This window comes from Pristiophorus japonicus, chromosome 12, assembly GCF_044704955.1.
Source record: "Pristiophorus japonicus isolate sPriJap1 chromosome 12, sPriJap1.hap1, whole genome shotgun sequence".
Lineage (NCBI taxonomy): Eukaryota > Metazoa > Chordata > Chondrichthyes > Pristiophoridae > Pristiophorus > Pristiophorus japonicus.
In genome coordinates, this window is record NC_091988.1 from 38791516 (window position 1) to 38815450 (window position 23935).

At 42.7% G+C, this 23935-nt stretch overlaps 1 protein-coding gene across 1 annotated transcript in view; it reads left to right on the forward strand.

Moving 5' to 3' along the window:
- Positions 1-23935, forward strand: part of phf2 (PHD finger protein 2) — a 158241-nt gene that overhangs the window by 121173 nt on the left and 13133 nt on the right. Inside the window, exons 13-21 of the mRNA XM_070895324.1 lie at positions 2663-2782; positions 7515-7633; positions 11553-11743; positions 12555-12628; positions 14263-14420; positions 14662-14712; positions 17298-17572; positions 20273-20368; positions 23123-23232. Of these exons, the coding sequence (XP_070751425.1) occupies positions 2663-2782; positions 7515-7633; positions 11553-11743; positions 12555-12628; positions 14263-14420; positions 14662-14712; positions 17298-17572; positions 20273-20368; positions 23123-23232 (1194 nt within the window). The remainder of the gene's footprint in view (positions 1-2662; positions 2783-7514; positions 7634-11552; positions 11744-12554; positions 12629-14262; positions 14421-14661; positions 14713-17297; positions 17573-20272; positions 20369-23122; positions 23233-23935) is intronic.

Below are 23935 nucleotides of genomic sequence, written 5' to 3' on the forward strand. Positions count from 1 at the left end.
TCAAGTGCAGGCAGCGGAAAGAGCGTGCGGCAAACCAGTCCCACCCACCCCTTCCTTCAACCTGTGATAGAGACTGTGGTTCTTGTACAGCCACTTAAGGACTCATGTTGAGAGTGGAAGCAAGTCTTCCTCGATTCATATGATGATGATAAACAGAGAACAAGATAATGAAAATTCCCATAAATATTGCAACAGTAGAAATATATGTACTTCATTTGTGCAGCATAGCTTAAACTTAAGCAAATGTTTTGTATTATCATCAGAAAATGCTGGACAGGCAGCATATGTGGAGAGACCTACAGATGCTACCTGGCCTGCTCAGTATTTCCAGCTTTTTCAGTTTTTTTTCAGATTTCCAGCATCAACAGTATTTTGCCTTTTGTGTTTTGTATTATCATGATGCCCAGTAAATAGTCGTTGCCCACAGATATGATTTAAGCTATTTTTGTACATTTTGGTCGCTTTAGGAAATAAAGTTTTTCAGTTTGGGGAGAGAAAAATGACCTCACCCTGCGACATGTGCCTTCTCCACTCCACTGTTAATGCTGACAATCCCCTTCCTCCCCCACCTAAAGTGCTGCTCCCAGCTTCTGTACCTTTCCCTATCCATTTCCCCCTCCTTCTATTGCTATCCATTAATTATCTCTCCCTTCATTCTTTTCAATTTCCTATTTACCTCTCCCGGTCACTGCAATCTGCTTCCCCTTCCCTACCCATATATGTCTTTCTTTACCATGCACTTTGCCTCCTCTCCTTGCATTATGAATCCCTCCCTTCTCATCCCCTTGAAATTGTTGCATCTGTACACTGGAGTCGGTAATGCCAGTTGCAAGTATTGCTGTGCTTTCGATGAAAGGAGTTAGATGAGGTCTTTACTACTAGGGGGATCAACGGCTATGGCGAGAAAGCAGGAATGGGGTACTGAAGTTGAATGTTCAGCCATGAACTCATTGAAGGCTAGAAGGGCCGAATGGCCTACTCCTGCACCTATTTTCTATGTTTAACATCGTAATAATTCAGTTTCTCATTTCCAGCACATATTTTGAGCACCACACATCCCAGGTCAATTACAGTACAGGTTAGAATACAGAATACAGCTCCCTCTACTCTGCTTCAACTATGTGCCTCTCTCCCACCTCAGAAAAGTACCCACTATTGCAATGGTGGAAAGTTTTCTATTTTCCACAGCAGCCATTCTATCAGCCTCTGAGTAAGTAAACCCATTAGTGCCAAATTAAGGATTGTTTGCTCGATTTACTGACCAAGAATTGTACTGAAACTGTCCCAGTTTAATTCAAGTAGAACCCTTATAGCCAGAGAGATATTTCCATTCCATTGGGCTGGGCTGGATTTGTAAACCAGTTCAAGAAGTGAAAAGACTTCTTTTCAACATTGAAATCCATTTTGAAATAACAAATGGAAGAGCTTGTAAACATATTTAAAATTGAATGTAGCTCAGTATCTCCTGGTTGGGTTACAGATTGGAGGAGGGAGGAGACGTGTAGCGGGGGGGAGGGTCAGGATCTGGCATTCTAATGAAGTCAATAAATGAAGGCATCTCAAATCATGCTCAGCTCAAGCCAATAGACATTTCGATCTTAAAAAAAACAGTACACAAGCACCACCTCATTAAACTGCAAACACATCAAGCTAATATAAAGTTGTATCTTTAGAAATGACTTGCAGTTGGACACAAAATGGGGAACTGCATTTCATGATGATTTCATCCCCAGAACAAATTGCTCTCTCTGTTTTCCTGCATTGGGTAACATCACCGTCATTTTATAATGTTTAACACTGGGCAGCAGAAGTAACAAAGAGGTAAAGCTCCATCATAAGCATCTGTCTGTTACATTACATGCTGATTTTATTATCAGCAAATATTTTTGCAGAGGTTCTCCCACACACATGTCGCCATAACCTCGGGGAAAGAGCTGCAGAAACCCCTGACAGGTTTCAGCCATTCTTTTGTAGTTTCCCTCCACAAAAGTCACCCCCTTTATATTGTGCCCTACCGGGTCTCCATTAGCTAATTCGGTGAACAGGTTTGGCTCTTCTATATTCATGCGTATCCTTTATTCGCTGCCAACTGTTCGTGCTGTTTGTGGGAGGAACAGCAAAACAGCTATTTGCTGAATTTTCTCCATAATCTACCTCCCAACCAGTGAATCATGGGACACTTTCGACAATCAGCTGTTTTGCTGCCCCCTTATGAATAGTGTGTATGGAAACTGAAAAAGCTGACCCTCTGTGCCAACTATGCACATATAGTGCGAGATAGAGAAACGCCATTATTTTTTAAATAATTCTATTCTTCTCCAGCAGTGAAGTGATCTTTTTATTGTGCTTTGTATTATTTTATTTACTTTCAACCAGTGCTATTTTTATCGACTAACTAAAATATTTGTAACACTTTGGAAACAGTCCCAAAATCAATGGAACAGTTTTTAGGAATACATGGAAGTGTGCCTTGGCACTATAAGTAAATACATGCTTGAAACTTTGATCATACTGCTGTAGAGTTAAGATGTTTAGACATATAGAACCACCAGCTGTTTAATACTGCTGCTTATTATGTCATCCTGTTGTATTAATACTCTAGTTCATTCCTCATATTTTTCAACATTTTATGCCACATAAAAATATGGTTCTTGTTTCATAGGCTTCAAAGAATGTGTTAAGTGTGGCTGGCAGAGAAAGTGTGAACAATCAAAACGATGTGGTAAAATTTGGAATACAAGAGCAGAACAAAAGCAAAGCTGAACTGAAATGGAAATACAAGGTAAGATGATTCTGTGAAAATGTAAATATCTTGCGTGTGGTTTCTTTTAGTGCTTTTCTAATGAATTAAAATTAATTTTCTATAAATATCATGGGGCTGAAATTCGGGAGCGCCCCTTGGGGGCAGTAACCATCGTGAGGTGCGACCTAAATTGGGGTCACCACCCCTGACAGGAAGTGGAGCACAATATCACGCACTCCACTTCCTGTCAGGACCGGCTCGGGTACGCTACCCGGGTGAAAGTCGGAGCACCAAGCGGCCTCTCTGTGTAGCGCTGACGTGTTACAAGGGCCCTCCCCTTCCATTAAAGGGTTGGGCATGCTGCGAGCTCTGCAGCGTTTTCAGGGGCCTACAGTAGACCACTGGGGATGAGGGGTGCCGTGGCTGCAGCCCAGCACTGAAACGGAGTGCCGGGCTGCACGATCACGACACGCACCCTGTGAGAGTCGACACTGAGGCTGGACTGGTAAGTCGGAAGGTAACGCAAAATGGTGCTGCGCACCTCCCCTTTAAATTTCACCCTGCGAGCGGAGTGCGGTCCAGTTCGCAACCTGCGAGGCTACTGCTGACATCGCCCATGGCAGTCTCACGAGGCGCCAATTTCTGCCATGGGGCAAATACGGGCCGCTGAGGGGGAGAAAAAGGGGTCGCCGTGCACAGCGATGATGTCATCGCCAGAAGCACAGCGCCCTGGGGCGCTACCAGCCGAGACACGGCGCAATATCACGGGAGCTGGTAGAGCGCCCCCCCCCCCCAAACCAGGCGAAAACAGTGCCCCGTTAGCGCCCCCCAGAGGCACGAACGGGGGAGGCGCACAGCAGTGAATTTCACCCCCGCATGTTCAACAAGAACTAGAACTGGAGGTTACAGGTCATGTTTTGCCACCCTCAGCATTCTGGGGGCCACTCTTGACCAGAAACTGGGACTGTACCAGCCACATAAATGTCATAGCTACTAGAGCCGGCCAAAGACTGGGCATTCTGTGTCGAGTGGTTCACCACCATCTACAAGGCACAAGTCAGGAAGGAGAGTGCTGGAATACTCTCCACATGCTTGAATGGGTGCTGCTCCAACAACACTCGAGATTCTTGACACCATCTACGACAAAGCAGTCCACTTGATCGGCACCCCATCCACGGGCTTAAACCAGTGGATGGGGGGCCTTTGATGAAACTTGGTTATCTGCTTTAATTTCTCCTTATGTGGCTCGGTGTCAAAGTTTTTGTCTTAAAATACTCCTGTGAAAGCGCCTAGGACGTTTTACTACTTTAAAGGTGCTATATAAATACAAATTGTTGTTGTTATCAAACATCCACCCCCTCCACCATCAGCGTACTGTGGCAGCAGTGTCTACTATCTACAGGATGCACTGCAGCAACTCCCCAAGGCTTTTTCAGCCGCACCTTCCAAATGTAATACTTAGAAGGATAAAGACAACAGATGCATAGGAAAACCATCACCTCCAAGTTCATCTACAAAAACACACTTCATCCTGACTTGGACATATATTGTCATTCCTTTATCGTCATTGGGTCAAAATCCTGCAACTCCCTACCTCACAGCACTGTGGGAGCACCTTCACCCCCCACACACTGCAGTGATTCAAGAAGATGGTCCACCACCACCACCTCAAGGACAACTAGGGATGGGCAATAAATGCCAGCCTGGCCAGCAATGCCCACATCCTGAGAATTTTTAAAAGTCCAAAGCCCTACAGGGGATTAAAAGAAGGTCTGAGTTCTGAGGTTTGTTTTACTTATGAAAATTAATTGAAAATCTTAATTGTAGTAGCTAATGCAAGTTTTGTACATTGTTTACAGATTATGAAACAGAGAAATAAGTGATTTAAAAAATGAATTTTATTTAAAAACAAGCATTTTCTGAATAGATTTTCCAATCAGATACGCTTGCACATAACCGCTCATAACCAATCAGAAAACTTGGCGGAGATCCATTAGACCAAAGTTCACCCATTTAGGACTCTATCCAGCTTACTGGTCAGGTTTTGTACTTGCTCCAGAAGTGCCCATCAGTTTATATTGGTAGGACTCGCAATCATCTACCGCTTATATATAGCGGGTAACCAGGATTGCTCGGTTTACAGAAGAGTAGTTAAAAAGCCCCATTGTAAGGCTTGTAACAGCAAATTCAGAATAGTTAGCTAAAATAAAGGATGTATCTTGTAGTCTAGTCCTTGAAATTTGCCTACCTTTCCTCAGGTTTTTGGCAGTCATCCAAAGAATTGAGGAGAAGTAGCTCAATTTCAAGGACTAAGACGATAAGGTACATCTGTACATCCTGGATGGTGAAGAAACATTGTAGTCTTAACTGAAGAAACACATCATTTAAAATTTGTATAATTGTTTATTGAATTTCTTTTTGTAGTACAATAAGGCCAGTATTTAACAAAAAGCAAAGAACTGCAGGTGCTGAAAATCTGAAACAAAAATGGAAAATGCTGGAGACACTCAGCAGGTCAGTTGGCATCTTTGGAGAAAGCAGAATAATTACCATTTTGTATGTAGTTCTGATGAAGGATTTACACCTGAAACATTAGCTCATCTGTTCTCTCCAAAGATGCTGACTGACCTGCTGAGTGTTTCCAGCAATTTCTGATTTTAATGTCAATACTTAAGTTAGACACTGATTGAAAATTATTATTTCTATCTATTGTGGGCATCTGGATCTAAAATCTGTTTGTTGAGGGAATTCTAGCAGCTTGATTAGATAATCTCAAGAGAGTTGTGAGAATACTAATTGATAGAACCTGGAACTTTCTTAACAAACATATAAATGACCTTATACACCATGGAGACGAGCAGCTTACATTCCGTGGTTTATATCACCACCCAACCATCAAAACTTAAAAAAAGATGAACACTTTAAATGCTTTAAGCACCCTCCTCCTGGTATGTATACTCTTCATTTTATGATTTTTATTATATTGTTAAAGTTCAAAAACCTTTTTTTTTGATTGCTAATTTTGGGCAACTTCATATAACATCCCAGGAACATCATACCACAGCATGTCATTAAATCTGAATGAAATTACATAAAAATAATTTAAAAAAAATTAAAATAATTTATGTTATTATAAAAGTGCGCATTAGGTACTGGTGGTTTGTTAAGAATAAAACTTCATATAACTGGAATAATTTGCTCTGCCTGCAATGCTTATGCCTTATTGTGGTTAACATTGCTTAGCCGTTTCTTTTTTAAACCATATAGTCTATGACATGTGGCTATCTTTTTAAAGAGATTCCCCATTTTTCCAGCCTAAAATTGCAACATGTCATAATGGCCTGCCAGAGTTTGATTAAAAAGAGAGACTACAGTGGTCCGGTAATCTGTTATAGAGGCTGCAGTTTAATGAGCAAGGAGAAAATGGAGCTAATGATGTTCGATTTATAATAGACTGTGATCTCAGCAGTTCGCAGCCTTTATTTTGTATCAACAACTCTGACTTATGGGACAGAGGAGTGACTTAGAAAGTGTAGGTGGTATTTTTCCTCACTGGTTGTTGAAGGGAGCCTGCTTAGTTTCTTAACCCTACTGTATAATTGTATAATTATATAATTATCAAGTATGTGCAGAAGAGAAAGAAAAAGGATCTTGTATTTGCTTAGCAGCTTTCATGACCATATGATGTCCCAAAGTGCTTCACAGCCAATTAAGTACTTGTGAAGTGTTGGCTAACACACCAGCTAAACTCCTGCTCTTGTTTGAAAAGTACCATAGGATCTTTTATATCCACCTCAACATGCAGATTGGTTTAATGTCTCATCTGAAAGACAGCATCTCTGACAATGCAGCACTCCACAAGTAGTGTACTCAAATATCAACCGAGATTATTTACCCAAATTTTGGAGATGGAACCCACGATGTTCTGACTCTGAGGCAAGAGTGCTACCATTAAGCCAAGGTTGATACGGAAAAATTGACTGAGGTTTATTTATTTAGAGACGTCCTTAAATAGTCAGTGAGTTCTTGTGTCATCATCATCAAAGGCAGTCCCTCGAAACGAGGATGATTTGCTTCCACCCCAAAAAAGGATGAGTTCACAGGTGTTTCAATGAAGGACGTAATATTCCAGGTCCTGAACTACATCCTGAAGGGTGGAAGATGCCTGTGCTTGGATTTTTTTTTAAAGTATGGTGGCCGTTGCACACCAGCCACCACACGGGCTTGACAGAGCTAGGTCTTGGTCCAGTGGCAAGGGATATCCCAGGCGACTAGAGACCTGCTCTGCTGCATGGACCTAGTGCGCGCACACATCGCAGTGTGGCCTGACCTGTGTTGCCCCAGGACCCCTGGCCCCGAACTCACGCCTCTCCTGGGCCCCGATCACATCTCTCCACAGTCTCTCCTGCTCCAGCTGTACCTGCCCACGCTCCAATCACCGACCTGGACCGACCTGGACCTTGATGACGTCACTCTTCGCTGCCGTCACCCTCCTGCACCAGCTCGCGCTGCTCCCGGGCCTCCGCACCTCCGCTCCTTTTATGGCCCCGACCTGCCGCTGGTGCTCAGGCCCCGACCTGCGTGAGAACACCAGCCGCAGGTTGGGGCCATAAAAGGAGCGGTGAGCGGGCGGCCCGGTTCTTGTGTAATAATACAGCTATAACAGGAATGCTAAATGTAAATGATACAGCTGATACGGAGTTTAAATATAGGTGAAGTGAAGTCTATTTAAAGATGAAAAACTCATGCCTACATTTTCTTTACTTCCCAGAATAGTAAACCAGATTCTCTACTCAAAATGGAAGACGGAAAATCAGACAAATCATTTTTGACAGGAAGCAAAGACAACAGCAGGCTCAAGTTGGTCTTCACAAATAAAAAACTACTGAGGTGTGTTAAAGTATTTAATCAAAAATATCTTCACCTATATTTGATTGAAACTCATTTATCCAAATGTTTGAAAGCATTAACTGGTATATGGTCAGCATATAAATGACAAATGCTGCACAAAAAACAAACCTTTTAAATACAGCATGAAATGCACATGTTTTTATACTTTCCAATCAGTGCCATATCAGTAATTGTGATATATATTTAATCTAAGCTTGGACACTAATACAGTAATAATAGAAGTACTTTTTAAAATCTGAGCCCAAATACTTAATTTTAAACATCAACTATTCATCTGTTTAATTGCGTTTTGTATTTATACTGCACTAAGTTGTTCTTGTAAAAATATTTGTAAAAGTTTATTTTGATATGTGAATATAAAACTGCTGGTGAAGTGTTAAATGTTGCTTGATAATCAATGTTAAATGTCAACGGTATTTGAACGATTTTGAACATAGCGGCAGCTCAGTGGTTTGGCATATTAATGTATTCGTCTGTGATTTTCCTCTTGAGGTTTCCACACTGTGCTAGGCTTCTTCATCGCTATAGAGAGCCTAAATTAAAGTGGAAGTCACCCCACACCACCCTCTATCATGCAGATTTTAAATAAAAATGATGTCATTAAATGGGCTAGAATTTGCACTGCATCTCTGCCCCGTTTGTCGGCGGTATTGGTCGGTTTGGGCGAAAACCAGGTTGACAAAAATTTCCATAAAGAGTTCCGCCAGCGGTTTCGAAATCCTGCTGGGGAGCGGACCGCCAGCGTGCACTGCCCAAAGACCGCTATTGCCCGATTTTTGATTCAGCGGTGACCCGTAGGTAAGTAGAAAAAACCCGCCGATGAGAAGCAGTGGGCGCTGGGCGGAAGGTAAGTAGCCCTGCAAAAAAAGGTAAGTTAATAGGTTTTTAATAATTATTTTTAAATTCTTTTACAGTGATTAAGGTGAAAAGAGTCCTGAGAATGTTTTCTGATTATTTTTTTTTATTTTATGTTTTTTGGAAAAATATTTTTTGTGATTTCCCTCTCCTAGGCCCAACCCGCAGCCTCGGTCTAAATTTTAGTAATTACCATCCATTTTGTTTAAGAACCGCCCAATCGGCCCAAGATTCCATTTTCCGCCGAGAATCACGGTGTAAGGTCCATTTTCTGTCGCTGGGCAGAATTTTTTCCTTTTTTGTGGAATTTTTCGCCGGTGGTAATTTTAAAATCCTAGCAGTATTTTGGGCGGCAATCCGGCACTGGCGAATTGTTTTAAAATTCTAGCCCATTGATGTTTATCTCAAGTAGACATTTCTAAGTAACTTAAATGAAAATTGGGTGGACTGCAAAAGTCGGGCAGGCCATTTGTCTCTGCACTTGATATTTAAATTAGCAAATCTTTAATGGAGTGAAGAGAAAAGAAACAGATAATGTGATGGGTTAGAGGAATATCAGGAATCTTTCTTTTAATCCTGCATTTATATCAAGGCCTTCTGGCTGCTGTTGAAGAAATGAAATGTTGTAATCCCTAACCAAATACAAGAGGACGTATGTAACTGAAATTGCCTGTGTAATATAACTGACCATAGAATGCTATAGCACAGTTTGGCCCATTGAGTCTGAGCTAGTCTTTCTCTCCACATGACTGTCTATAAAAGATTGGTTAGGCCCCAGCTAGAGTAGTGTGGCCAATTCTGGGCACCACACGTTGGAAAGGATGTCGAGAGGGTGCAGAGGAGATTTACTAGGGATGTATCAGGGATGAAAGACTGCAGTTATGTGAAGAGACTAGAGAAACTGGGGTTGTTCTCCTTAGAGCAGAGAAGGTGAAGGGGAGATTTGAAGGGCTTTGATGGAGTAAATATGGAGAAACTGTTTCCAGTGGCAGAAGGGTCGGTAACCAGAGGACACAGATTTAAGGTCATTGGCAAAAGAAGCAGAGGCAATGTGAGCATTTTTTGTACACAGCGAGTTATCATCATCTTGAATCCACTCCCTGAAAGCGTGGTGGAAGCAGATTTAATAATAACTTTCAGAAAGGAATTCGAGAAATACTTGAAAAGGAAAAATTTGCAGGAATGTGGGGGGGAAAGAGCAGGGGAGTGGGACTAATGGGTTAGCTCTTTCAAAGAGCTGGCACAAGCACAGTGGGCCGAATGGTCTCCTTCTGTGCTGCATCATTCTATGATTCTATGACTTGTCGTCTGGACCCACTCTCCTGCCCACTCCCCAAACACTTCAATATTTTATAAACAACAAACAAATTCTCTTTTTTTTAAAGAATTTATGAACTCTACTTCAGTGATGATTTATAGTAGATAATTCCATATCATAACCTTGTCTTTAATTCTTTCTATGCTCTTTAAATTTGTACTCTCTGATAACTCTATTGCTGAACAATTAAAATAAGTTGTACTTCAACGTAAACCATGATAATCTTGAAAACCTCTACAGGTATTATTAGGTCACGGCTTAATCAACTCAATTACTGTGAAAACTGCTATAACTTCAGTCTCTATTCTAGAACTAAAACTCTTCATCCTTTGGAACACCCTAGTGAATCTACACTACACCTTTCCAAAGCTTTTCATCTTTCCTATAATGGGGGCCCAAAACTGAACACAGTATTCCAACATCAATCTAGGTTTTGTTCAAGTTCAGCGTTATTTCCTTGTTTTTTGTATTCTAAGCCTCTAGATACAACACTAAGGATTCAGTTGGCTTTTAAAAAAAATCTACTGGCATTGTCATTTGTAATCTGTGTATCTTCAAACCAAGGCCCTTCGGCTTCTCTATTCCATTTAAAATCTTATCATATCAGATGTGTTTCCTTTCCTTAACATCTATCACCTATTTATTTATGCCTATTCACAATTATAATGGCAATTTGTTCCATATATTGACAATTCACTCACTGAAATATTGGCCCCAATATTTACGGTGAGTCTGTAGGTGAGTGCGTTAGTGTGGGGACAACCCGGCAAGGGGATGTGGACATCCTGCCGAATCTTAACGACAGGGCCTCATTATAATATTTTTCTATTGTTTCCCGCCCGTTACCTGGTCAACTTGATAGGCTGGCCGATTGCCAGGCGGGAAAACCAGTGGCTAGAGGCTGCAGCCGGGAACCCTCTGGGACAGTCCCCGGTAATTTGGAGCGGGGAGGGAGCAAAAGATCGGGGCTTGGGAGGTTGGCGATCACAGGAGGTAGGGAGCGAGAGATCAGGGCTGGAGGGGAGAGGTCTGCGATCGCGGCAGACGGGAGAGAGAGAGAGAGAGAGAAACCGCAATTGAAGCTGAGGGAGGCCGAAGGCTTCCTTGAGGGGTCGCAGGAACATTCCTGCTCTTCCTGGCACACAAAGAGTGCTGTAAAAGGCACTTACCTTCTTGAGCCAGCCTCCCTTTTACTGCCTGGGAAACCCGCGCACCAACTGTACTGTGGGAGCCTGAGTTAATGACATTTCCCAGCTCTCCCAAGGTGGGACACTCGCACCACATGAAACCCACTGCCGTCAAGTGGCATCAGGTACGTACGCAGCAGGTTGGGGACATGTTCCCCATTTAAAACACTTTAAACCCCCACCCTCTCCTGCCCGTAATGGGGGGTTAATATCGAAGTCATTGTTTCAGCTTCCATTTAATAACTGCATCATCTATTTAAATCCTGTGCGACAGGCCAGAAACAAATCCTGATCTCAGAGTTGTTGATGATCACTGAATGCTAAAATAGGTTAAATTTCCAGCCTTTCAGCACTCATCTTAATCAGCTTAATAATGGGTGTGTAAAAATTACTGTACAATTTCTATCAAAACTTAATTTTAAAAAAATACCCAGAGAACTGATTGATGGTATGTATTTGTGTTCACAACATACTCAGAAATTGTTGACCATATGGGGAAAAAAAATTCTTTTGATGCCTAAATATTTTGTTCCAACAGTTGTAAAGGAGTGAAAACTCAGACCAAACCTGTAAAATCTGATCATGTGTTTGGGTGTTTGCAAAATATTAAAGAAGACAAACCGAAACCAGTGAGAGATGAATACGAGTATGTTTCGGATGATGGTGAATTACAAATTGATGAGTTTCCTATAAGAAGAAAGAAAACTGCTTCTAAAAGAAGTTTAACATGTAAGCAACATTTTTTTTAGACTGTTTTATATTTGCACACACTTTGCCGTATAAATCAGTGTATTAGCAGTGATTACCAGGAATGCATCTTGCAGAATTAAGAGGTTTAAAATGTCCTCTTTTGATGGCTTTGAATAAATAACATTTTACCATCTCTAACCAATGGAAAAGGGACAGAAACTGGAGAGACTGGCAGTATAGTACAGCCGATATACAATATGGGGCGAAGGGAGGGGAGGGATACACAAAAGGCGAGTCGGGCAGACAGAGTGTGGGGGAGGTAGTGTTGTAGGACTGGTTGAGCTCATGAAGAGAATTAAACAAGGATAAGAATTTTAAATATCAGGTGTTGGGGACTGGGGGCCAGTGTAGTTCAGGAAGGACAGGGGTGAGCTGAACGTGGTGCGGAATAGGATACAGGCAGTAGAGTTTCGGACGATATGAAGTTTACAAATGTTTGAGGATGGTAGGCCGACTAGCAGAGCTTTGGTATAGTCAAGCCTGGAGGTGACGAAGGCATGGATGAAAGTTTCAGCAGCAGTTACGCTGGAGCAGGGGCAGGCGCTGGTGATGTTACATAAGTAGAAGTAGGCAATCTTTGTGATGAAAAAGATACGGGGTCGGAAGCTGAACTTGGGATCAAATAGGACGCTGAGGTTGCAAACTACCTGGTTTAGCCTGAGACTAAGTAGCCGGGGATGGGAATGGAAATGGTGGCGAGTATGGAGCTCATTGGCACCGAAGGCGATGGCTTCGGTCTTCCCAGTGTTTAACTTACCCTGTAATTTATTAACTATCTTTTTTGTTTTAGTTTTATCAAAGACCAAAGAGAGTGTTGGACATGCTGAAATAAAGGATCCTGTGGTCCAGCACAGTTCCAACCAGGTATGTCAGTACATATTCACCAATTACCAGTCACATGTGGGATTAAGTTTGTAAATGCGCGGGCTTGTAAAACCGACAGTGGCTTTGTTATACGGTCAGCTGAACACACAGATATATTTGCAACAATATTTGTCACAAATTGTCCTGATCACATAACATATATGTGCTGACTCCTGTCAGACTGCTTGTCCAACATCCAGTTCTGGATGAGCAGAAATGTTCTCCAATTGCATATTGGGAAGAGCGAAGCAATTGTTTTCGTTCCCCGTCACAAACTCCGTTCCCTCGCCACTGACTCCATCTCTCTCCCCAACTTCTGTCTGAGGCTGAACCAGACTGTTCGCAACCTTAGTGTCATATTTGACCCTGAAATGAGCTCTCGACCACATATCCGCAGCATAACTAAGATCGCCAATTTCCACCTCCGTAACATCGCCTGTCTCCACCCATGCCTCAGCTCATCTGCTGCTGAAGCCCTCATCCATGTCTTTGTTACCTCTAGACTTGACTATTCCAGTGCACTCCTGCTGGCCGCCCACATTCTACCCTATGTAAACTAGAGGTGATCCAAAACTCGAATTTTCGTGTCCTAACTCACACCAAGTCGTGTTCACCCATCACCCCTATGCTCGCTGACCTACATTGGATCCCGGTTAGGCAACGCCTCGATTTCAAAATTCTCATCCTTATTTTCAAATCCCTCGCCCCTCCCTATCTCTGTAATCTCCTCCAGCCTCACAACCACCAAGATGTCTGCACTCCTCTAATTCTGCCCTCCTGAGCATCCCTGATTATAATTGCTCAACCATTGGTGGCCGTGCCTTCTATTGCCTAGGCCCCAAGCTCTGGAACTCTGTTTATATCTCTCCACCTCTCTACCTCTCTTTCCTCCTTCAAGACCCTCCTTAAAACATACCTCTTTGACCAAACCTTTGGTCACCTGCGCTAATTTCTACTTATGCGGCTCGGTGTGAAATTTTTAATTTCATAATACTCCTGTGAAATGCCTTGGGACATTTCACTACGTTAAAGGAGCTATATAAATGCAAGTTGTTGTTGATGTTAGAAGCAAATCTCCCAGCTATATTGTTTCAGACACACTAATGTTGGACAAAAATTGTGGTCGGAGGCTTCCCGTTGGCATAGACAGGGATTTTAATATAAAAATAAATAATTATTATTTTTTCTATCTATTAAAACTCTTATGCTGGTAAAGGAGTAAGAGTTTGAAGGACATTCGCTGGGAAAGAGTTCGGCAAATAGCCCAAATCTCCGCCTGCGAAGGCCCTTCTGCGAATGCCGGGTTCAGTCACATGCGCTTTGCACGCCTATACCCGGAATTTGCAGGGCCTCTTCGGGCACGTCCACACATCGTACGTACCCGGAGAAGCCACAATTTCAGGGCCGTTGTCTTACATTGGGTGTCAACAGCTTGCACACGTGATCTGGGATTCTGCTGTCTAGCTTGGGAGACTTGCAAAATTGTTGTGAAATTGAGAGCAAAAGTCACTGCACTATGAAGTTAACTAACAATTGTCTGACATGAATAAGGCAAATCAACTTTTCATTTCTTGTTTTGTATCATGTGCAATTCATTTTTGTTCTAATAATTTCATTTGTGGGTTCACCCGTAGGATGACAACTCATCTGATGAAGATTCACTTCATATTGACACTGAGGCAAAGCCAGATCCGAGCACTGACCAAAAGACTGAAACAGGTAGTTCTGCTGGGATTCTGGATCTGTTACAGGCCAGCAAACAGGTTGGAGGCCTTGAGTACAGTGGAAACAGGTATGAATCATAGCTCCAAAGATCAAGGAATAGAATTTAGAGTCTCAATAAGCTACAATTGACCAGTAACTTAAAATAGCTATTTAAAAAAATACTATCTCTGTTATTGAGTTCCTGCACCCCTGCCTTTCACTAAATTTGATTATGTTACAGTTAAGGTTTGTTTGCTATTGTTTAGCTGTATCATATTAATCTTGTAGAGATTCATTTAATCTGACAAAATCCTCATGTTTTTTTGCAGCAAAATCGTAAAAGTAGCAAAAGTCACCAACTGTGACATCACAGACTTCAGGTACCAGTAATATCCTAATGGGGTTAAATTTAGTAATTACAGATGAATAGAAAGCAATTCAGATGGAAAAATATGATGAAATCAGATATTATTCTAAAAATGGAAAGCGTTATCAGATGTAACGAGGGGGGGCAGCCAACCTGCTCCCAGGAGGCGGATTGCTCATTTAATTATTATAATGGAGCTGGCGTACCTCAGATTTAACCACCATTTCAAATGTAACTGTAGCTAGTTGGGTTTTGCAGGCCTCAGGGAAACCCGACAGCTAATGGAGCGAGGTCTGCTGGATCCAGGAGGTCAGTGCCTTTACACTTACCTTGTGGATCCAGCGTCCCTGCCGCATCCACCCCCCCACGATCGGAGACCCTCTCCCCCCCACCACGAGGCCTCAAATCCACTCCCAGGTCTTCCATTCCCCCCAACCCCAGGCCTCTTGATTTCCCCCAAGAGGCTTCCAATCGCCTTCTCGGCCTCCCCTTCCCCGCCTCCCATCCATAACCCGCGCCCCCCCCGATGATTTTCAGGCCGGCCCTGATCCTCCTCCTCCCTCGGTGCTCGAGTCCAGTCCCCGATGTTCCCTCCTCCCCCCCCCCCCCCCCCCCGATGCCTTGAAGCCAGCCACTGCTGTTCTCCCTTGTCACCCCTCCTCGATGCCGCCCCCCCCCAATGTTCTCTCCTCCCCCCTTCCCCCCCCCCCCCCCCCAAAACCCGGAATCCTCCTCCAGCCCCCAATGTTCTCTTTCTCCCCCACCCCCAGTCCATCGCTGCCTCACGGCTGGCCCCCACCCATTCCCTCCCTCCCTGTGGCCCAATGCCACAGGCCTACCTGCCCGCAGCCAGCCCGCCTCTCCACCTGGCTGGCTGCGAGTGGGAAACAAAGGTTTGAACTGGAAATCAGGCTGTGCCATTAATTTCGGCAGGGCCTGCTAGAAGCCCGTTCTCCCAGGTTTCATGACCGCATCTTAGCCCCCCCCGCCCCCCTGCTCTCGACCAGCCTCCCGATTAAAATTCCGGCCTCAGTTACTCAATTTGTTTTCATATTTCCAAGATTTTTTTTCGATTTCGAAAAGCAAAACAAAACGAAAATCATTGTTATTAGCACTAAGTGTTCTATAAATTACATGTGATTAAAATAGATACATACATAGTAAATTTTTATGGTTTTCCACAGTAAACTACTGCAGGTATTCTTTCTATCCTTACACAGTAAACTACTGCAGTTATTCTTTCTATCCTTACACACTTCTAGATAGGTAAACACTTATTGCAACATGACCAACAGTGACACACTGTTTGGGAGCAGAACCAATTTGGTGCTGCCATGATATTAATACTAGTTGGAATTTTATTTTTGATCCCAATATACATGTGCAACTCATACAATATATGGATATAATTCCCATTATTGGCTTATGATTTTCATCACCGTTCTGCTTACATAACTTATCTGTTTACTCGTGTCTTGCCCTGGGCACTTTCCCCCTCTAATTTTAAGTTGCTTAGAATTTAAATTTTGATGGTCCATTTGCACTGTTTGAGGTTACAAATCAGTAAAGAGAACATGAAAATGGATTTAAACAATTTGTATTAGATGTGCAGGTAATATGTTTAGAACTGACAGAAAATTGACTTGGCTTAGTGTATAACAAATGAACAAATGCAATTGGGTCTTGAGTTTTGTTTAATGTTTGGGATTTATTGCTACAACATATGTTATATAAACCTAATTTGTAAAATTGTAATTTGGGGAGATACTGAATAACATAAATCCCAACTTAAAGCATTTTTTTAAGTCAAGTTTTGTTTTCAGCCATAGAAATCTGAAAAAAACATTTTACTACTTTCAAAATTTTTTCTTTCATATAACATTTGTAAATTTATAAGGATGAACATTATGAAGCTGAATTAAGAGTCCCAGTGGATTTGAAAGTGCTGCACTAAGCCCCAGGTTCGGATCCGTGATTCCCATGGAGACATTCCCTCACCTTTTGATTGCAGTGAGATTGAGGCTTTTAATTCAACTTCATAATGTTCATCCATATAAATTTGCAAATGTTATATGAAAGAAAAGATTTTGAAAGTAGTAAAATGTTTTTTCAGATTTCTATGGCTGAAAACAAAACATTTTTTTTAAGTCAAGTTTTAAGTTGGGATTTATGTTACTCAGTACCTCCCCAAACTACAATGTTACAAATTAAATAGAATAAAAGGGCCTTTCCACAGAGATAGAATCTAATTAAGAGTGTTTACCCAATCTAGCCACTTTGCATGTACATTTTTTGTGTGGCCAGTTGTGAGGAGATAAAAATAAAATATTTATAAATCAAAAATCTATGAAGAAAAAGATTTCTCACCATGCCCTATTGAAATACAGTTATAATTCTGTTAACATTCTTTTAAACTGAGTGTAATAGTTTTTCAGCTCTCCAGGGATTAATACACAAAATATGTATGTTTCACTTTTTTGTACAATTGTCTAGCAGGCTGTGATAATAAAAGCAAAGGTGTAAAATATATTTGTTAATCAGTTTCTCATTAGCTTACTTCTGTTATAGAATCATAGAATTCTTTCCCTTCTATTTCAGCCAACCTCCGGCCTCACCCAGCACACAGGAAGCCATCCAGGGCATGTTATCCATGGCAAATCTTCAGTCCTCAGACTCCTGCTTGCAAACTTCATGGACCAGTAACCAAGTTAAAAATAGTTCATCCATAATTCAAGGATCAAAGAAAACTAGTAGCAATGTTAATAAGCACACAGGGAAACGGTTAGTCAAAAGCACTACGCAGAGCACTATTGATATTAATGATTATGAAGACCAGGACAGCCTAGGAGCATGTTTCAAAGATTCTGATTATGGTAAGAACATTTGATAAATAACAATGACACAACTGGTATATTAGTGAAGTTTAAAAAAAGTGAAACAAGCACAGAACAACTGTCGGTTAACAGCTGTTATGCAAAATAACCTTGCTTCTTTGACTGTGATTAACCAACTTTGAAGTAAAGATAGTATAAGATCTTAATATATCTTGGCATTCCAGTGTATGTAAATTTGTTTAACAGAGTTCTTTGTTTTCCCCTTATTTATTAAGAAGTGCTGATAGACTAAATTGGTGATAGCAGAACCTTGACATTCAGTGCTAAAATATTTGGCAATGATTGTTGACCTCTTAACTACTGAATACTGTTTTTAACTTTTAAAGTATGTACAGTTGTATAAGACACAATGTGTATGGCACTTGCATGCAATGACTTTTAAAGTATTTTAACCCTACGCTGAGAATCGCAAAATAGCAACAAAACCTAACAAAAAACTCTTGAAAAGTTTTCAGACTTGTTCCTCAGATTTCAAAATCCATTATTCTCTTTATAATGTACATTTTAAGATGGATCTCCTCTACTCCCCTCCCGCCCCCCACCCCATAAATTTATATTATAAAATTAGAAAGGAAAGACTTCAGGAAATGACTACATTAGAATAATTGAAGCCCCCCTACTATTACTGCTCTATTACTTTTACATTTCTCTTAAATTTTCTCACTATTTGGGGGTCTATAGTAAACACCCAGCAAAGTAACAGCTCCTTTTCTGTTCCTTTACTCTAACCAAATAGATTCACTCTTTGAAACCTCTAATATATCATCCCTCTATAGAACTGTATTATTATCCTTAATCAATACTGCCACCTCCACCACCACCGCCCTTCCTCCCCCGCCTCCCCACTCTTGCCTTTTTTCTTCCCGATCTCTCCTGAATACATTGTAGCCAACAATATTTAGTTCCCACCCTTGCCCATGTTTAATCCAGGTCTCTGTTATAGCCACTGTATCGTAACCCTATGTGACAACTTGCACCTGCAGCTTGTCAACCTCGCTTTACCACACATGCCTTTCACACCATGCTAGTTTGCTTTACTTTTTATCCTCCCATCTACCTTCTCTTTCTGCACTATTCTCGATCTGTTGCTATTGGTCTCCTAGTTTTCTATTCACCTTGTCTCTCCACTCTGCTGCTGGATTATGGCGCCCCCACCACCCCACCAGATTAGTTCACCTCTCCCCCACAGTACTAGTTAACCTCCTCATGAGGACATTGGTTCCAGTGCTGTTTGGTTGCAACCCGTCCAGCTTGTACATGATCCTTCTGCCCCAGACCTGGTCCCAGTGCCCCAGGGATCTGTAGCCCTCCCTCCTGCACCACTTTTCCAGCCACACAGTCACCTGCACTATCTTCCTGTTTCTGTACTCACTAATCCAGAGATTGCTACCTTTGAGGTCCTGTTCTTTAATCTTTTTCCTAGCTGTTGATTCGCTGCCTGCAGGACCTCAACTCTTTTCCAACCTATGTCATTGGATCCATTATGGACCATGACTTCTGGCTGTTCCCCTTCCCCTCGCAGAATGTCCTGTAGAACTCTGAAGCCACTAACAGTAACAACCATACTCTTTCTGAGGATTACCATTGTAGGATTAAGGGATCAGGATTTAGGTTTGTTTCTAGAGTTTTTAATATATGGAGACTGAAATTCGGCAAAACCCCGTCTGGGGGCGGTAACTGAGGCGAGGCGGGGGCTTCCTATGGCGAGCGTGGAAGTCCCACCCCGGCCGCAAAATTGCGGTTACCATCCCCGAGAGGAAGTGGAGCGTAACGCCGGTGTGAGAACAGGGCCCTCCCCTTCTGTTAAAGGGGAGGGCACGCTGCGAGCTCTGCAATGCGGTGAGGGACCATTCTGCTGCTGGTTTGCGCCTCCGCTAACCCCCGCGCAATTTGGCGGGAGGCGATAGCGGCCCTGCGCCCCGAGCGAGAAATCGTTTGCACACCGATTGCGTCCCCCGGGGCCGTAAACAATGCAAATTTCTCCCCCACGATGCCTAATTTGGCTTTTGAATCATCCCACATAAATAAACTCAATTTAAAATCAATCAGCCACAGCTCATTCAGTCGCAGAAACCAAGGATAGCAGGGGCTATATCTCTATGCTCAACCAAATGATGTACAGGCAATCTTATGTCATCAATTACTTCTTACCAATGCTACACTAAAACTATACAAACATACGGCCAAATAACTTTATTTCTAGATGGTTCTGCATTCAATTGAAAATGTGCTCTTAGCATGTTTTCATGTTAAAATCAGTTCCGGAAATTAGGAAGCCTGCTCTCAGTGACCAAGCCAGGAAAATACAGAAGTTTCTATATCTGAAAGAACATTTGTTTATCATGGTCAAGGATTAGACTTCTGAAGCCATGCACCAAAATATTTGTTGAGAGTTTAATCCTATTATTTTCGGTTGACAACAAACTTTGACCAGCTATTCCAGTGATCTTTCTTTTAGTATCCCTTCAGATACAATTGGAAACTGACTGTAACTGAAGAGAGCTTGGTCACCTTGTAGAGTAAAGGACTGTTATAGTCAGAAATTTTCAAATGTTGAAGGTGATTTATTGGAACCAGATTACAGCTCCTGAATCTCAGTGGCCATAACAGTTGTGGTGGTTTTATTTGCTTGAAAATAATATTGACAATGAATATCTAAAGTCTCCTTTATGTGTTTAGTTTACCCATCACTTGAATCTGATGATGATGATCCAGTTTTCAAATCCAGATCCAAAAAGAGAAAAAGTGCAGATGACACACCTTGGAATCCTACAGGTACCTTTGCAACAAGTGGGGCTTTTAGTATTTGGAGGATTTTAACATTATTCTTAATCACTTTACACTATGCATGTGGTTTGAAGAATAATTCTCCATATTTTCTCATATCAACTATCTGGGCTCGGACTAGCCTTTCAGTCTGAATTGTTATCACTAATAAAAATGTTGTTTCAAAAAAGTAATCGTTAATCAGTAGTAAGATATATAATAAAGTATAATTCTTTAGGATTCTGAATTTGCAGATGATTTTTTAATGAAGGGGTGATTATTTACTTATATCTCAATTGGTCATTTCAAAAATGTGAGGCAGCTCATGCAACAGAATGGTTTCCTGATTATCCCAGCCCTTTTGACAGCCTCCACTAAAATATGTGTAAACTTAAAAGTACAGACAAAACAAGTTACTTTCACAATTTTATGGTACAGGTTGTACCTCTCCAGTCCGGGACTCTCCAGTCCGGAAACATCCCTGATCCAGCATCAGTCCCGGCGTAGGGTGGTATCCCGCACTGTTCGTTGAGGTAAGCGGGCCAGGCAAGGAAAAGGAAGGGAAGGACAGGAAGCTGACTGAGGTGCCGAAACTAGGCCTGGCTCCAGTCGCTCTCTCTCTCTCCCCCTGCCGCCCGCCACCGCTCAGCAGGAGGCTCGGGGCCCGGTTGGAGGCTCAGGTCTTGGGTCTTGGCGGCTTGCGGCTCAGCTCTCTCTCTCCCCGCCCCGCCGTTTCTCTATAGAGCAGTAGTGATACCCGCCCTCCTATATACTTCAGAGACATGGGCTATGTACAGCAGGCACCTCAAAGTACTGGAGAAGTACCACCAACGCTGCCTCCGCAAGATCCTGCAAATCCAGTGGCAGGATAGGTGCACCAATGTTGGTGTTCTCGCTCAGGCCAACATCCCCAGCATCGAAGCATTGACCATGCTCGACCAGCTCCGATGAACAGGCCACATCATTCGCATACCCGACACTAGAATCCCAAAACAAGCGCTCTACTCAGAGCTCCTGTACAGCTAGCGAGTTCCAAGTGGGCAGAGGAAACACTTCAAGGACACCCTCAAAGCCTCCTTGAAAAAGTGCAACATCCCCACTGACACCTGGGAATTCCTGGCCCAAGACCGCTCAAAGTGGAGGAGAAGCATCCGGGATGGCACCGAACACCTCAGTCTCTTCACCAGGAGTGCGCGGAAGGCAAACGCAAACAGCGGAAGGAGCGCATGACAACATAGAAAATAGGTGCAGGAGTAGGCCATTCGGCCCTTCGAGCCTGCACCGCCATTCAATGAGTTCATGGCTGAACATGCAACTTCAGTACCCCATTCCTGCTTTCTCGCCATACCCCTTGACCCCCCCCCCTAGTAGTAAGGGCTACATCTAACTCCTTTTTGAATATATTTAGTGAATTGGCCTCAACAACTTTCTGTGGTAGAGAATTCTTGGTGAAGAAGTTTCTCCTCATCTCTGTCCTAAATGGCTTACCCCTTATCCTTAGACCGTGACCCCTGGTTCTGGACTTCCCCAACATTGGGAACAGTCTTCCTGCGTCTAACCTGTCTAAACCCGTCAGAATTTTAAACGTTTCTATGAGATCCCCTTTCATTCTTCTGAACTCCAGTGAATACAAGCCCAGTTGATCCAGTCTTTCTTGATATGTCAGTCCCACCATCCCGGGAATCAGTCTGGTGAACCTTCGCTGCACTCCCTCAATAGCAAGAATGTCCTTCCTCAAGTTAGGAGACCAAAACTGTACACAATACTCCAGGTGTGGCCTCACCAAGGCCCTGTACAAATGTAGTAACACTTCCCTGCCCCTGTACTCAAATCCCTTCGCTATGAAGGCCAACATGCCATTTGCTTTCATAACCGCCTGCTGTACCTGCATGCCAACCTTCAATGACTGATGTACCATGACATCCAGGTCTCGTTGCACCTCCCCTTTTCCTAATCTGTCACCATTCAGATAATAGTCTGTCTCTCTGTTTTTACCACCAAAATGGATAACCCAGGCACCCCACCCACCCGTCCCTGTAAACACCTTCTGCCCCACCTGTGACAGAGACTGTAGGTCCCGCATTAGATTCATCAGTCACCTGAGAACTCGTATTAGTGTGGAAGAAAGTCATCCTCGACTCCGAGGGACTGCCGAAGAAGAGAAAAGAAGACTGATTTGGAGATTTACGTATTTATATTTTTAACTTAAGTATTTTTGGATCGATACTTTTCTCTTTTTACATACCTGCGGCATAATCTCCCCCTTTAATTTGTATAATTTTTCAAATTTCAATGGATCAAAATAATTTGTGGAACATTTTAAATTATACTCCCAACATGCCAAATCAAATATGGTTTAATGGCACACTGAAGGAAATGGTGTATAATTAAACATTTCAATCTCAGTCATATAATTAACTGAGAACAATTCAATTCAGTTTAAAACAAGTGAGAAAACTTTTTAAGGATGGCATATCTTTACTATCAGTGTTGTGAAGTTTCTACCTAACTAATCAAAAATGACATTTGGCGAAATGTACTCCAGATAAAGAAAGGAAGACTTGGATTTATATAGCGCCTTTCACAACCACTGGACGTCTCAAAGCGCTTTACAGCCAATTTAGTACTTTTGGAGTGTAGTCACTGTTGTAATGTAGGAAATGATGAAGCATTGTCCTGATTATCCAAGTTAGACTATAGGATAAGTTCGACCTTATGCACAGCATGCAACAATTGCAAATAAATACCTTTGTACTTCTTTAGCCAGAGTTACACCATCAGTGCCTCGGCATGACAGACCAACACGAGAAGGAGCAAGAGTTGCCTCAATAGAAACTGGATTAGCAGCAGCTGCTGCAAAATTATCTCAACAGGTGAGTTCCTTCAAAGGTTTCACTAACAAAATATATAGGGGGAGAAATTTGGGGTGGTAGCACCTCTCGATAGGGCGCCCGGGGGACGCTAACGGGGTGAAAACGGCTTTTCGCCAGGGTATGGTGCCACTCACGACTCCCGTGGGAGTGAAGCGCCAGCAGTAAATAGTAGCGCCCTGCTCTGCCGCGCCGGCGGACAACGTCATCACCGTGCGCAGCGACCCGTTTTTGTCCCGGAGTGAAAATTCGATTGTGGCCCCTGAAGCTGCGCCATACAATGCCAGCGACAGCTTCAGGGGGCGCGAACCAGACTGTAGGCCTCTCGCGGGGGGCAATTTAAAGGGGAGGTGTGGAATTGCAAAAAAAAAATGGCTGACACACCAGTCGCAGCCTTCCTCTTGTTGAATCGCGGGGTCCGTGCCGCGATCTTGCAGCCTGACACTCCGCTTGTGTGTGCTCTGCTGATGCCACAGCTTTCTGTTCCCTGGTGGTCCAGTTGCGGCCTTGTTTCTCCCCGTTGAGTCGGCAGCTTTGCCCTCCCCTTTAATGAAGGGGAGGGCCCTGTCTTATGATAAAATATGCAGTTTATTTGTAGTTAAGTCGGCAAATGGAACACACCTCTGCAGTTTTAAAAATCAATGAGAAACTTTGTATAATATTGGTATACATGGCTGTGTTTTATTTAGAATGACTACCATCAATT